A 17074-nucleotide genomic window follows, 5' to 3' on the forward strand; every position below is an offset into this window, starting at 1 on the left:
AACCCAACTCACTCACTCACTCACTATACTGATTATATATTCCTGGCAGGGATTCCCTGTACCTCATGTTGTAACTTGCTGGATTGGAGATCAGGGCTTGCTATGCCTCCAGCTAGCTGGTTGTGTGATATTGTCTCCCAATGGATATTTTCCTATCTGAAAATTAACACAACAATACAACACCATGACGTCAGACACTGTATGGTCAGAGGGGCCTTGTTTCACAAACGAACTGTTGCGCAAGGACTGTTGTAACTCCTATCACTTAACAATGACTTGCAGCAGTTGTAGCTGAGTTGGCTTTGTGAAATGTGGCCTTGGGACCTGTTTCACAAAGTGATCTTCGATTTTTGTTTCTGCTAACTCCGAGACTAACATGGACTTACAGCAGATGTAGCTGATATGGCTTTATTGAACGGGGCTCTGCACACTGACACTGATGAAACTCCAGGACACAACATGTGTCAAAAGCTTGACCGATATGTTGATTGGGTGTCCACAATGATAACTGAGCATTGATGGTATCCCTAACAGAAGCACAGACTTTGTGTCATAATACTCAACAACAAAACTAACATCATTAACTATAGTTTCCCCTGTTCCGGCCTACTTATTTTACAGACCATTGGGCCAGTGAAGATCAGGGGTAGAACAGGTCTTCTGCAGCCAATGCTTGCTGTAAAAGGCGACTGTGCTTGTCGTAAGAGGCGACCAATGGGATTGGGTGGTCAGACTCGCTGTCTTTGTTGATGCATGTCCGCGTACCCCAGTTGCGTGGATCGATGCTCACGATGTCAATCGCTGGATTGTCTGGTCGAGACTCAATTATTTGCAGACCGCTGTCATATAGCTGAAATATTGCTGAGTGCGGCATTAAACACCTTTAAAAGACAAGTTTGGGTAAGATGATGCAGTGTTTTGTCGGCACAGCTTGCCATTATATTGCTCTCTCATTTTGTTCAGGGCTTTGATATGATTTTTCCTCCCACCAGGCTGGCCACACAACAAACTGTTGGAGAAGACGCTGTACCTCCAGGTGATCGACTATGACCGCTTCAGCCGTGATGACCCTATCGGAGAGACATATGTGCCCCTCAACTCCGTGGATCTGTCCAACGCCACCATGACGTGGAAGTACCTCCAGCCTTGTAAGGACAGCAGAGTAAGTCTGGAGCTTCTTGTACTTTCACAGTCCTTGTAAAGTCTCTGGTTCGCATCAATTGATTTTATCCACTATCCTGTGCAGGAGCTTTGGGTTTCCTGGTTAGATTTAATGGCAAGATTGGTCCCCAGTGAGACCTAACAAAGTCCCCAGTAAGATTGGCAAAATAGGTCCCGAGTAAGACCTGACAAGGTCCCAGTAAAATTGGCAAGATAGGTCCCAAAAAGACCTGAAAAGGTCCCCAGTAAGACCTGGCAAGATAGGTCCCCAGTAAGACCTGGCAAGATAGGTCCCCAGTAAGCCCTATCCAGATAGGTCCCCAGTAAGACCTGGCAAGATAGGTCCCCAGTAAGACCTGACAAGGTCCCCAGTAAGACCAGACAAGGTCCCCAGTAAGACCTGGCAAGATAGGTCCCCAGTAAGCCCTATCCAGATAGGTCCCCAGTGATACCTGGCAAGATAGGTCCCCAGTAACACCTGACAAGGTCCCCAGTAAGACCAGACAAGGTCCCCAGTAAGACCAGACAAGGTCCCCAGTAAGACCTGGCAAGATAGGTCCCCAGTAAGACCAGACAAGGTCCCCAGTAACACCTGACAAGGTTCCCAGTAAGACCTGACAAGGTCCCCAGTAACACCTAACAAGGTCCCCAGTAAGACCTGACAAGGTCCCCAGTAAGACCTGACAAGGTCCCCAGTTAGACCAGACAAGGTCCCCAGTAACACCTGACAAGGTCCCCAGTGAGACCAGACAAGGTTCCCAGTAACACCTGACAAGGTCCCCAGTAAGACCTGACAAGGTCCCCAGTAAGACCAGACAAGGTTCCCAGTAAGACCTGACAAGGTCCCCAGTAAGACCTGACAAGGTCCCCAGTAAGACCAGACAAGGTTCCCAGTAACACCTGACAAGGTCCCCAGTAAGACCTGACAAGGTCCCCAGTAAGACCTGACAAGGTCCCCAGTTAGACCAGACAAGGTTCCCAGTAACACCTGACAAGGTTGGTCCCCAGTGAGACCTAACAAAGTCCCCAGTAAGATTGGCAAAATAGGTCCCGAGTAAGACCTGACAAGGTCCCAGTAAAATTGGCAAGATAGGTCCCAAAAAGACCTGAAAAGGTCCCCAGTAAGAACTGGCAAGATAGGTCCCCAGTAAGACCTGGCAAGATAGGTCCCCAGTAAGCCCTATCCAGATAGGTCCCCAGTAAGACCTGGCAAGATAGGTCCCCAGTAACACCTGACAAGGTCCCCAGTAAGACCTGACAAGGTCCCCAGTAAGACCAGACAAGGTCCCCAGTAAGACCTGGCAAGATAGGTCCCCAGTAAGCCCTATCCAGATAGGTCCCCAGTGATACCTGGCAAGATAGGTCCCCAGTAACACCTGACAAGGTCCCCAGTAAGACCAGACAAGGTCCCCAGTAAGACCTGGCAAGATAGGTCCCCAGTAAGACCAGACAAGGTCCCCAGTAACACCTGACAAGGTTCCCAGTAAGACCTGACAAGGTCCCCAGTAACACCTAACAAGGTCCCCAGTAAGACCTGGCAAGGTCCCCAGTAAGACCTGACAAGGTCCCCAGTTAGACCAGACAAGGTCCCCAGTAACACCTGACAAGGTCCCCAGTGAGACCAGACAAGGTTCCCAGTAACACCTGACAAGGTCCCCAGTAACACCTGACAAGGTCCCCAGTAAGACCAGACAAGGTTCCCAGTAACACCTGACAAGGTCCCCAGTAAGACCTGACAAGGTCCCCAGTAAGACCTGACAAGGTCCCCAGTTAGACCAGACAAGGTTCCCAGTAAGACCTGACAAGGTCCCCAGTAAGACCTGACAAGGTCCCCAGTAAGACCTGACAAGGTCCCCAGTAACACCTGACAAGGTCCCCAGTAAGACCTGACAAGGTCCCCAGTAACACCTGACAAGGTCCCCAGTAAGACCAGACAAGGTCCCCAGTAAGACCTGACAAGGTCCCCAGTAACACCTGACAAGGTCCCCAGTAAGACCTGACAAGGTCCCCAGTAAGCCCTATCCAGATAGGTCCCCAGTAAGACCAGACAAGGTCCCCAGTAAGACCAGACAAGGTCCCCAGTAAGACCAGACAAGGTCCCCAGTAAGACCTGACAAGGTCCCCAGTAAGACCTGACAAGGTCCCCAGTAACACCTGACAAGGTCCCCAGTAAGACCTGACAAGGTCCCCAGTAACACCTGGCAAGGTCCCCAGTAACACCAGACAAGGTCCCAAGTAACACCTGGCAAGGTCCCCAGTAAGACCTGACAAGGTCCCCAGTTAGACCTGACAAGGTCCCCAGTAACACCTGACAAGGTCCCCAGTAACACCTGGCAAGGTCTCCAGTAACACCTGGCAAGGTCCCCAGTAACACCTGACAAGGTCCCCAGTAACACCTGGCAAGGTGTCCAGTAACACCTGGCAAGGTCCCCAGTAAGACCTGACAAGGTCCCCAGTAACACCTGGCAAGGTCTCCGGAAACACCTGGCAAGATAGGTCCCCAGTAAGACCTGACAAGGTCTCCAGTAAGACCATACAAGGTCCCCAGTAAGCCCTATCCAAATAGGTCCCCAGTAAGACCAGACAAGGTCCCCAGTAAGACCTGACAACGTCCCCAGTAAGCCCTATCCAGATAGGTTCCCAGTAAGACCAGACAAGGTCCCCAGTAAGCCCTATCCAAATAGGTCCCAAGTAAGACCTGACAAGGTCCCCAGTAAGCCCTATCCAGATAGGTTCCCAGTAAGACCAGACAAGGTCCCCAGTAAGCCCTATCCAAATAGGTCCCCAGTAAGACCAGACAAGGTCCCCAGTAAGCCCTATCCAGATAGGTCCCAAGTAAGACCTGACAAGGTCCCCAGTAAGCCCTATCCAAATAGGTCCCCAGTAAGACCAGACAAGGTCCCCAGTAAGCCCTATCCAAATAGGTCCCCAGTAAGACCAGACAAGGTCCCCAGTAAGACCTGGCAAGGTCTCCGGAAACACCTGGCAAGATAGGTCCCCAGTAAGACCTGACAAGGTCCCCAGTAAGACATGGCAAGGTCTCCGGAAACACCTGGCAAGATAGGTCCCCAGTAAGACCTGACAAGGTCTCCAGTAAGACCATACAAGGTCCCCAGTTAGACCTGACAAGGACCCCAGTAACACCTGGCTACAGAGGACTAGGTGCTGACAATGTGTGCAGGACTGAGTGTGTCATCATGCCCCAGGTAGTGGATAATTACTCAATGCTGTCAGTCAGTGGTTTGCCTGAACACTTCTTTATTTACATGTCATGATATAGCTGGAATACTGCAGCATTAACAACATTTGCTTATTTACTTGGATCTTTAGAGATACAAGGCTCCCATAACTTTTTTTATTGAAATAAATATACCTCTTTGGATTGATTAACCTGATTTGAAGATTATTTACTAAGTCATCATGGAGTACATAGCTGCCCAGTACTAAAGATCATTCAAGAATTCATTCTACAAAATTTTCATACATGACTTAATCCTGCGATGTGATTTCAATAGCTCATTCTATATTTGGTGGTCATATGCAGAGCCAGAGAAAGATGCAAGGGCGTTCATCCCCCTTTTGGGAGTATATTCATCATGTTGACATGCAAGAAAAACATGTAACAATTAATTGACTAATAATTGGCTTATAAACACACATTCGTTCCCTAAATTATGTGCTAGCATGTTTGTATTATAACTGCATCCATTTTCCCGAAAACTGTTTCCATGCTTGGGGATGTTATGAGATTATTTCATGCAAACAGCTCTTTTACATATCACACAATGAAGATGATATGTAGGTATATCGTGTTAAACATAACACACAAGATGTGTTTGTAAGTCGTGTAAGTTTGTTGTTTCCTAAATGCACCTCTTGTAACACAAGGCAAACTATCGACAAAACTTTTTGTCCTGTATTTCGTGGGGACCGCATTCTTCTTCAGCCCAGCTTTTGGATGTTCATACCCCAAGTGTGCAAGGCGAATCATAGCACTGCATACTTGCTTGACTTCCGGTTTTTCTCCCCACGTTGGCACCAATGAATCCAAACATTTCTCCTGCCTAAATCTGTCCTTTCGCTTAGATAGCGGAACAAATGGTGGCTATTTCCATTGTAGGATAACGTTGTGCAACCGCAGGCAACACAATAAACCAACTTATCAATTACAAAAGTGACAGAAAAAAATTGGTTTACATGACTGTAGCGCTTGGTCTTATGCAATATGGCCAACCTTAGTCCTATATGACGTCAAGATTGTAAAAGGTCACAGACTTGTTAGCGGAATATGCATAATGGCCAAAGTTGGGAAAACAGAAACTGTTTTCACGATTATAACATAAATAAAAATTCTTTTGCATTAAAAAATGGGGTACATGTTTCTGATGACTTTATCTTTAGCTCAGTCAATTATTGCATTTTTCTATCATTCTCCTTGAAGTATGTCAACCTCATTAAAGCTTCGGACTCCAGCATATGCTTTGGAAAAGTGTTGACATAAAGTAACAGAGAGCTGCAGAAGCAGCTGTGAAAAAAAGATGAGAAAATCTATTAAAGAGCTACATCGTATTCTCATCTACTTCCAGATACTAAAAAGCAAATGACGGAAGTTCAGTTCCCAGTCAACATTTGCTCTATATTGATGGTGACCATGCTACATTAAAATCGGAAAATGCAATTAGCTGGAAGATTGTTAGTGCACAGTTTAACTGCACTCACTGGCTTAGTCACAGAAATAAAAGATTAGAATATATTGAAAAAAATATATTGAATATTCAGTGATGAAAAAGAATTCTGATCTTGTGATGAAACTGTTCTTCACAAATGATTTTGACAGTTTGAGTCCTAAGCTGGAAAGAATTATGAAATGTCAATGCCCTGTCAGAGGAAAGGGTTTCAAAGAGATGTTAGGATTTGATAATGGGAGCTGTCTGTTATGGGCCAAAACTACTGGTATTGATGTTTTCTTTGTAAACCCCTAATGATGATGGGTTTATGTAGATAGCCAGCAGTGTGTTGTTTGTACAATGTAGCAAACATTTTTTTAATATTGCAGTGCTTTCTGTTCAATGACCGGAAAGCACTTGTGTGGATATGATGTTTATCTCAGAATGGCACTGATGTGGTTGTGTTTATCTGAGGATGGCTCTGACGTGACTGTGTTTGTCTGAGGATGGCACTGACGTGACTGTGTTTGTCTGAGGATGGCACTGACATGTCTGTGTTTGTCTGAAGATGGCACTGACATGACTGTGTTTGTCTGAGGATGGCACTGACATGTCTGTGTTTGTCTGAGGATGGCACTGACATGACTGTGTTTGTCTGAGGATGACACTGATGTGGTTGTGTTTGTCTGAGGATGGCACTGACATGACTGTGTTTATCTGAGAATGGCATTGACGTCACTGTGTTTGTCTGAGGATGGCACTGACATGACTGTGTTTGTCTGAGGATGGCACTGACGTGACTGTGTTTATCTAAGAATGGCATTGATGTGGTTGTGTTTGTCTGAGGATGACACTGATGTGGTTGTGTTTGTCTGAGGATGGCACTGACATGTCTGTGTTTGTCTGAGGATGGCACTGACATGTCTGTGTTTGTCTGAGGATGGCACTGACATGACTGTGTTTGTCTGAGGATGACACTGATGTGGTTGTGTTTGTCTGAGGATGGCACTGACATGACTGTGTTTATCTGAGAATGGCATTGACGTCACTGTGTTTGTCTGAGGATGGCACTGACATGACTGTGTTTGTCTGAGGATGGCACTGACGTGACTGTGTTTATCTAAGAATGGCATTGATGTGGTTGTGTTTGTCTGAGGATGACACTGATGTGGTTGTGTTTGTCTGAGGATGGCACTGACATGACTGTGTTTGTCTGAGGATGGCACTGATGTGACTGTGTTTATCTGAGAAAGGCACTGATGTGACTGTGTTAATCTGAGAAAGGCACTGATGTGACTGTGTTTATCTGGGAATGTCACTGACATTTCTGTGTTTGTTGTCAGGGCAAGCTGGGTGAGCTGCTGGTGTCCCTCTGTTACCAGCCAAACATCGGCCGCCTCACCATCGTCATCATGAAGGCCAGGGACCTGAAGATCAAGGACATCACGGGGAGTTCAGGTCAGTAGGTGGACAGACACTAGGGCTGACCAGTCCAGACCCTTTCTAATACACTGTCAATAAGGACATAATGTATGATGCACTGGAGAACTGCAGATAAGGCTGATAGTGAATAGTGATACAAACACGCTGAACCAGGTTTTAGATATCATTCTTAGAAAATGCTTACCTGGACAATGTTTTAATTGGTAGAAAACAAACAAGGTGAGGTGAAATGGGGTTTATTGATTATTGCACTTATATAGTGATGTGCATGCACGTGTGTGTGTGTGTGTGGCTGCTTGTACAAGTCCAGACTGATGCCGATTGATAGTGCTGGCCCACTGAGGTACCATGCCGCAGGTTAACATGAATATCCCAATCCGACACAGTATACTGACTCCGAGCTGACCAGTCCTTGTTTCAGCCCCTTAATGCCGACCGCCAGACGCTTTACCACTAGACTATCACAAACAAGGTGAATAAAATTTACCGCTAAATGTTTTGATAGTAAATGGAATTTAATGGGCAGAAGGATTTTTGTACATTTCTAAATATGTTATTGAGGAAGATAGAATGAGACAAAAATCCTGAAATGAATGAAATGATTCTGTTGCTTTTTTGTCTGGTTTGGGGGTATTCATGTTAAACTGTGGCATGGTATCTCAGTTGGCTAGCACTATTTATTAGTTTATGAATGTGTGTTTGGTGTGCATACAATGTGTAGGTGATATATGTCGAAACATGTTGGTTTTCTATGGGCATATATGGACTCTAATGTCAAATAATATACAAAGTGATATGTAATGTTTGAATATATGAAAATCATCAGGTGAGCTACTGAGATTTTATCGTTAATTTAAAATTGTTCGTGTATGTTTTTTGTTCGTTTTCTCATTCTCATTCAAATTTGGAGTCTTTTACATATATGGATTCTACTTTTTAAGTTTTCAGCATGATCTATTATATTCAAAAATATATATAAAAACAGGACAAATACATATCCTCTATCTTTAAAGTTATTCATATATATTTTTTGTTCATTTTCTCATTCCCATAATGTCAGTGCTGAACCCTTAGCGATGAGGAATGTTGGACATTGTGGGCCTGATCTGTAATCATCTCTGATGGGTTATCAGTCAGGGAAGAAACAGACTAGGGGAATAATTAGCAAGTTGTGATAATGATTGATGAAACAATGGGCTAAAAGTCATTGGGGCAGTTCTCTCAAACCGTCAGAACCTGAATCTATTAAACATTTTTTGCCTATTAGAGGAAATGTCACATGAAAATTCAGCTGATTACAATTTTTTATCATTCTTCATGGACGATACTCTCACAATCAGCTATAGATGCTACACATTGATGAAGAGGCAAAGCATGGATAGATGATCGTGAGAAAGTGTTTCACAAGTTTGACAAGGCCACCTGTATTGAAAACGAAATTGGTTCTCTATTACCTCAAGAACATGATTATAATGATTGGGTACGTTCTCCCAAGGTCATTCATCATCATCCATAGAGAACATGTTGATTGACAGTTTGATGAAGGATGTGGCATTCAACATCATTGTTGGTTTGTAGAAAGAGGCTGCTGTAGGAATTAGGGTTAAAGAGTTGTTCATTGTTGTCTGCTCTGCTCTCATTACAACGTCTCTCTTGGTTGATTAAGTTTTAGCAGTTGCAGAATTTCTGTGGTCTGGTTTCCCCATGGCCATACACATCAGCAATATCTGAATAGCCTCCAGTGGGCAGAATAGCCTGGCTAAGAGAATGCCTATTTGAAAAAAGTGGGAGTTTGTAATGCATTTTTCAATGTTTATAAAATTGTTGTAGCATTGCCAGGTCCAATTACCATTGTGCGTTTTCTTGTCTAACTGGGGGCATGGGTGGCCCAGTCATCTAAGGCGCTGCGATTCGCTGTGCAGAGTTGCGTCCCTTGGGCACGCCAGAAACCTATGATGTCGGTTCAAATCCCGGGTTGCCCTGATTATGTTTCTAGGTTGGTCAGCGCTATACCGATGCTCATGGGTTTCACCGAAGTGGTAAACATCTGAGACCAGCATCGCTTCGGGCTCTCCTCCCACATTAAGCTGACACGCGATGATATAACTGGAATACTGTTAAAAGCGGCGTTTAACCCAATTCGCTCGCTCGCTCGCTCACTCACTCACTTGAGTATTAATTTAAATATTCTGTGCTATAACTAAAGAGTTTGCATAAATTACTAAGTAGATGAAATATTTGAGAAAAAAAACCCATATAAATTGTATCTGATAATATATTAATTTCTACACTGTCCCTCACTCGCTCATAGTAATTATGATCAGAACAGCTGGACTTGCTCCGAATCTCATTAAAATCGGATCTTAGTTTTTGCTACCGCTAAACAAAGATCTGAGGACATCCCATTATGGGTCACGTCAGAACAATCTTTCGCGAATTTTGACCGACCAATGAAATGACTGACAAGAAATGGAAATTAGCCAATGAGAAAGCAGCTTTCTCGAGCTTTACGACACTAGTTTCAAACTGGTGACTACGCTTCGAAACATATTTTGACATATTCTCGATTAAAAAAATTAAAACTGATAAGAAGAACATTCTGGAATGGCTTATAGATGGCCTAGATTGTATGGATATAATCATAAAATCTGTAACTGTCGTTCGGAATACCCCGTGTGAAATATTTCGTGGTTGCGTGATTAGAAAACACATACCGACTGTCACTTTCATGATCTGGTAAGTGACACTCTGATTGGTTGGATGAAAGGTCGTTCTGACGTGACCCTTAATGGGATGTCCTCAGATCTTTGTTTAGCTTAGTTAGAACTAAGATCTGATTTTAATGAGATAGGACTTGCTCCATGGGACTCAGATAATAGGTATAATGCACCCAAATAATAACCACATGATTATATTTACGTTGTTGTTTTGATTTGGTTTTGATTTTAGAAGGGGTTAGATGGTCCAATGATTATTGCAAGTACATGACCTGGTTTGAACCTCAAACTGCTACTTTTATAACGGTCATTCTTGCTTTATGCAGATGTGATGTAGCCAGACTCCCTCACATTCATATCTTCAACAGAACTAATAGAGTAACATGGTCATATGATCTCAAGATCAGAAATGCTTGGATGCAATCTCATTAAAATCAGATCTTAGTTCTTGTCATCGCTACACAAAGATCTGAAGACATCCCATTACGGGTCATGTCAGAACGACCTTTCATCTGACCAATCAGTCTGTCGCTTACCAGGTCATGAAAGTGGCAGTCGGAACGTAATTTCTGATCATGTGACCTCAAAAGTTTAACATTGGGTAACACAGTTACGGGTTTTATGACTGACTCCACACAATCTAGGCCATCTTTTACCCGTTCCAGAATGTTTGTTATTCTGTTTTCAAATTTTGAATTGAGATGTTTAAATATGTTTAAAAGTGTAGTCGCCAGATTGAAACTAGTGCGGTAAAGCACGAGAAAGCTACCTTCTGATTGGCTAATATTGGCTTCTTGTCAGTCATTCCATTGGTCGGTCAAAATTCGTGAAAGGTCGGTCTTACGTGACCCATAATGGGATGTCATCAAATCTTTGTTTAGTGGCAGCAAGAACTGAGTTCTGATTTTAATGAGATTGTGCTTGGATGTGTTTTAATTTTCCATTGTCTACTGCGGTCATACTATGCTAAACTTCAATACATGTTTGAACATGCACACATCAGACCTGACCTCCTAAACTTGCCCTACATATCCAGCCAAATCAATAAGGATGAAATTGAAAACGGCCGATCAATTTCTGCCCGTGACCCTGACAGCGTTGATGTGGAGCAGTGTGTCGCATGTGAATGCCTCCAAGACAAAATAACCTGAATATAAACAATATCAGATCAATATTGACCCAGCAGATCAAACAATATCAAACAAATATCCAAACACAAACACAATATCTTTTTCCAGTTAATACCATAGAACGATTTGCCCTAAGATCGATATGATCCCCATAATGAGAAAAGTTGTCCGATTCCACATAAGCACTGCTTTCATAAGGAGGAGCTTTCTCCTGGTTGTATTTGAATACAATCGTCTGACCAGGAACCGGTACAACAAGTAAACTGGCATGTTTATATGCTCGGAATAGCAGGCGGTATTTACGAGCATACCACCCTGAATATCTGTTAATTGGCGAGCCAGATTCCAATTTTCCTCTCAGTTGGATGGTAGTGATAAGTTTTCCAGCTTCTCCGTAGTGACGTGAAGTCCTCCGGGGGTTACCTTTATTGATCTTTAAGCAAACGGGAAGGAATTCAACTTCTCTTTTGGGCTGTAAGGATTAGGGGCAAAAGACGAAGGTGAATGTGGGTCAATAAATTGAATTTTCCTTCTGGGAAATGTTACTTTTTTATGTGTTAAAGGTTAAAGGTATGTCATTGGTTATTCAGTACATTACACCCACGTTGTTAACTAACTCAGATGGCGACCATTTTTGTCTGTCTGAAAGTTAAAAGCTATTTACATTAACCTTCTAGTATCTACTTTTAAAGTCCATTAACTCTTCGAGTATAAATAATTAAGGTTTGTTGCTGATTTTAAAATAGCTTAAAATGTAGCATTTATTGAGTTTCTAAGTTAGTTATTATGAACACATGAGAGCACGTGATGGGCACATGATGAGCGTACAATTTGTTCATAGTTACTGTACATGTGTATTATAGCAAACTTTGATCTCTCAACATGAATTCGGGGGTGATTCGCTGTGCAGAGTTGCATCCCTTGGGCAAGCCAGAAACCTATGATTGTGGGTTAGAATCCCGGTTTGCCCGGATTATGTTTCTAGGTTTGTCAGCACTAAACCCATCCTTGTGGGTTTCACCGAAGTGGTAAACATCTGAGACCTGCATCACTTCGGGCTTTCCTCCCACATTAAGCTGACATGCCGTGATATAATTGCTGTTAAATACTGTTAAAAGCGGCGTTAAACAAACTCACTCACTCATTTACTTCAACATGAATTCAAAGTCCCATTTTTGAAAGACAGAGTTCGCTTTTTGTGCGTGGCCAAACTAGCACAACAAATACTTTTATCGTTTCAGTCTCAACCAAGTAGACCTCTTCAGTAAATTTTCTTTTTCTTTACATGAATATTTGAAAATCTCATGCATATATTTTCTTCTCAAGCAGATTTCTCTGCAAGATCATCACTTTCTTCTGTCACCATTCTGGTTTTGAATATTCGAACCACGTAAACTTAATAATGCAGGATGTACTGTCTATATGAGCTGATGGCAACCACAGAAAAAATGAAAATATTTACTTTTCATACACAGCTGATGAGACTTTGTCCTACAAAAGGAATAGGGGATGAGATCTTTTCTTTGATCAGGCCCATCTTCAGCATATCTTATTAGAAACAGTCAATAAAATCTACGCTAGATTTCCCATGATTCATACTGGTCTTGTTCTTTACTGATATTAAACTCTTTTTCCATCTTTTTGATTGCTTCTCTTTGTTTTATGGCTAAGCGTTCTCATAGATGGGGAGTTATGCGGACATTAGACTTTGGTGATGGAATTTAAAATCCATTAAGCCAAAGAATTGTGTAAATGTTTTCGCTGGAATGAATTCTAGGCATGTTTTGGTATTTCAAAATACATGGACATTCTTGCATAGGTTTTGTCTTAAAGAAGGTTTCTGAAATTTTCATATTTGATAGATTTAGTTATTGGAGTAGGACTTTATACTTTTGATTAAATGGATCAGAATTGTGAGCTTTTAATATTTTCTTATGAAAGTTTAAGCCAATGTTTTGGGTAAAAAGGTGCTTTAAAATACATCTTTGACCTTGTTATAATACTGACTCTCTCTGATGGCCTTTAGGTAGAGGTTGTTTAGTAACGGTGCCATTCTGGAATTGAATTCTGGTCTGAATCTGCCGACTTGCCCTCATGATCAGAGAGGTTATATAATCTAACTCCTTCAAGCAGTCTCAAGATATACTCTTTGGGTGACTCTGCAGTGTTATGATATCCTGGGTATATAAGTGGACACAAGGGATTGCAAGGGATTGTTTCTATTGCTGTAATGATATACTTCATAATGATGCAATACGTATCTCGATAAGAAAGTCAGGAGATAAACAGGGGGCACGGGTGGCCCAATCGTCTAAGGCGCCACGATTCACTGTGCAGAGTTGCGTCCCTTGGACATGCCAGAATCCTATGATTTGGGGTTCGAATCCTGGTTCGCCCTGATCATGTTTCTAGGTTTGTCAGCACCATACCCGTGCTCGTTGGTTTCACCGAAGTGGAAACGTGACACGCTGCGATACAACTGGAATACTGTTAAAAGCGGCGTTAAAACCCAACTCACTCACTCACTCACTCACTCAGGAGATAAATAAATGATACATAAAAATTGACACCTTTCATGAAGAAAGAATGAACACAGTATGTTAAATAAATGTGAGGACAGTAACAGTGGTTTTTGAACTCTTCTGCTTACTGACAGCAGACTGAATTTTTTCATTCCTTTTCAAGCTGTTTTCCATAGTCTTACTGATACGTACTGGTATCAATTTGTATTGATACATGACCTCCCTATATGAGTGAGTCAGGGCTTAACACAGCTTTTAACAGTATTCAAGTTATATCACGGCATGTCAGCTTAATGTGGGATGAAAGCCCGAAGTGATGCAGGTCTCAGACATTTACTAGTTTGGTGAAACCCATGAGGTTGGGTATTGTGCTGCATATATGTCTAACCTCCCAAACTTAGCAAACCTTATCAAGGTCACCCACTAAGAGGGCCCATTTGACTGGGATTGACCTCTGTGTAGTGATCAACTGGTAATTTAATCCATATGGTGATCGATTTAAAAATGTAAACTGTAATGAAACCTCAGATTGTTCCTACAGGTGCCTGAAGGGTTGAACTTTAAATGAATAATCAGCTAATACTTATCACTGCATGTACTTGTGTGTTTATTGCTGCATGTTTTAATACAAACTAAGACGCATATGTCTGGCCCAGTTATACGTACATGACTTTATTGGTTATCATATTTATCAGAAACTATGCTAAAATGTTGGTATACCTCAAAGCTGTGTCATTAAACTCTCGGAAATAAAAACAAAATATGACCAGCAAGCACCATCTCCAGAAACAACACAAGACGCGATTGGTTGATTCGGTAGTCGAAATAACGAGTTACATGGTCAGGGTTTTGGATATGGTTTCAAGGTCAAAGTTGAAGTAAATTTCATGTTAATTTGCCAGTTATCTGACATCGTGACCCGTCTGCACAAAAATATTATCAGATCGAGCTTAGTCAAATTTCACGAAAGTGTAGCATGTGATTATTTTACACAAATTGATTGGTAATAGTTAGCTAGCGTCTCTGATTGGCAACTTAATTTGCATACAATGGTAAAAATCAACCGACGAGATTAATAAACATCAAGGTCAGAAATGTCAACAACGACAAGGCACTTTCAATGATAAATCGTAATAAAAATGTAATAGCCCTTCCAAATATGGTACACATATCTTGGAAATTGAACAACGCGAACATTTCTTGAAAATGTATGAAGGGAAGTAGTCAGACCAATAATAGACTACCACAGACAGAAAAACAACTATATTTTCATGAAATTAGGGGCAATTATGTTGCGTCAGGATAAACACACTTCATATTTCTTTGGCATATTTAAACCAAAATCTCACCAAGACTGCGTCAACCTTGAAGATTTGCCGGATTGAACACGTCATCAAAAGGTCAAGCTTCAGATCATTCATTTCCAATATCTGTTTTCATTTATCGGACATGATCTTTACCCAAAGTGATATTGGTAATTGTGAAACTATTTATTATTATTGACCAATGTATCTTAGAGGCTAAAGGATACACTGGTCAATATAAATTACTTTGTGTGTGTACAGGTACATATTCCTATGGGTTAATTAAGTTAATCTTTAATTAACTGGCATTATTAACTGACAGTGTGATTGATCGATCGTGATATAAATCTAAAAACGTAACTAGATACTAATATCATGCTACATCTAGACTCAGTAATTATTTTGTCCTTTTTAGAAAAAAAGAAATTAAATTGAGACAAATATCAATTATTTTTCTCTCAAATTGTTTGGCGTCATCATGTCATCCTTCTCATACAGTGTGGACCTTTACTCATGGTAGGAATCACTGAATTGTTTGGCCCAGAATTAATCATATACAGGCTGCAATTATATAGCTGGAATATCGCTGTGCAGTGTTACACGGCAAACAAAAAATCGAACCTAGATGGCTTACAAGGCTCAGCTTTTTATTCAAGACATATCATTTCATAAAGATTGCAACTTTTCTTTTGGAGGAAGAAAAACCGAAAACATTGATCTCTAATGTAGGACCATTTAATGATATTAACAGACATTGATGAATCCATGTTACAAGCCTTTGAAGCCTTGTATGATGGATGATCAGTGATTTTTCTGAAGATCTAATCAAAACATTCCTTTGAATATTGCCACACTGACATCATATCATATCGGTTGTACAATCCAGCTCGTATAGGACAATGATGTTGTAAGACTTCCGTGCGAGGCAAAAGGAGCTGATAGAACAACACATGCAATGTCTGACTACTTCTGCATTCAGGCCTGATTGTATTAAATTGAAAACATAGCCATCAGCAAAGGACGCTGATTCAATTTAAACTTGAATGTTAGGCAGGATGTAATTTTCCTGCAAAATTATTCTTCTTTTGTCTTGAGAAGTTTTTATTGAAAATTGTCAAATTGTCAAAGCTGCTTCCATGAGAATCGATACGATTTTCAAAAGTCTTTTTTACGTTTTATAGACTGGTTTTATATGTGTATGGCAATGCGTAGTGAGTTGTTTGTAACTGTGCATAGATCTATCTATCAGGACATGCATCTATCCTTTTATCTATTCATGCCCTACTGAAGCCCCATGATACAGATTATGTAAGATTAATGGCCATGCAAGGTTTTGCCAACTATATTCCCAAGTTCCTTGCATTTGATGAGGAGGGGCCAGAGCTGCTATCTGTTTTAAACATTGTTACATCTCTGTCTGTTGGTAACATGGTAAGAATATAATTACGTGTGAACAAGGGAAATTTGCTGCAGCTCGGTTGGCCTGATAAAAGTGTATTGGAGAATAATTTGGTTAAAATGATAAATGTCTGTTACAAGCAATATGCTAGTGGGAATAGCTTCAGTCAAGGGCATACTACTGAAAATGACTTTAATAAACTAAACATCCCAGACCAGTATGTATTACATATTGCATATATGATATCTTGCATATACATGTTTGTCAAAACAATTTGAAGTGCGTGTATATACTTTTAGGTTACAGTATGATTGAGTGAGTGAGTATGGTTTTACGCCACTTTTAGCAATATTCCAGCAATATCGTGGCAGGGGACACCAGAAATTGGCTTCACACATTGATATCATCAGCATCGATCTACTCCATTGGTAACAATGACATGAATCATCCAAGGAAATGAATAATAGCCTAGTGTGGTATCGATGTCAGCTGTTGATATTTTGACTTGACAATAATGTATTACCATAGGGCTGTGAACAATTGGTATATATATATCAATTCAGTAAACTTTGTTTATAACGAACACCCTTATAAGGAACTGACGGATATAACAAACTGTTTTTTGGTCCCGTACATTTGTTGCATATATGCTATATATGCCTATATTGAACTACAGTTATAGCAAACTAAAATTAGTGGTCCCTTTGAGTTCATTATAACTAGTTTACTGA

General features: G+C 41.3%; 1 protein-coding gene across 7 annotated transcripts in view; it reads left to right on the forward strand.

The window, feature by feature from the left end:
• LOC124140041 (synaptotagmin-7-like) overlaps positions 1–17074 on the forward strand; it is a 444395-nt gene that overhangs the window by 419021 nt on the left and 8300 nt on the right. For all 7 annotated transcript variants that reach the window (XM_046507387.2, XM_046507386.2, XM_046507388.2 and 4 more), the window contains 2 exons: positions 993–1162; positions 7172–7286. In XM_046507387.2, coding sequence (XP_046363343.1) covers positions 993–1162; positions 7172–7286 — 285 coding nt within the window. The remainder of the gene's footprint in view (positions 1–992; positions 1163–7171; positions 7287–17074) is intronic.

Source organism: Haliotis rufescens, unplaced genomic scaffold, assembly GCF_023055435.1.
Source record: "Haliotis rufescens isolate VD_foot unplaced genomic scaffold, xgHalRufe1.0.p SCAF_5, whole genome shotgun sequence".
NCBI lineage: Eukaryota > Metazoa > Mollusca > Gastropoda > Lepetellida > Haliotidae > Haliotis > Haliotis rufescens.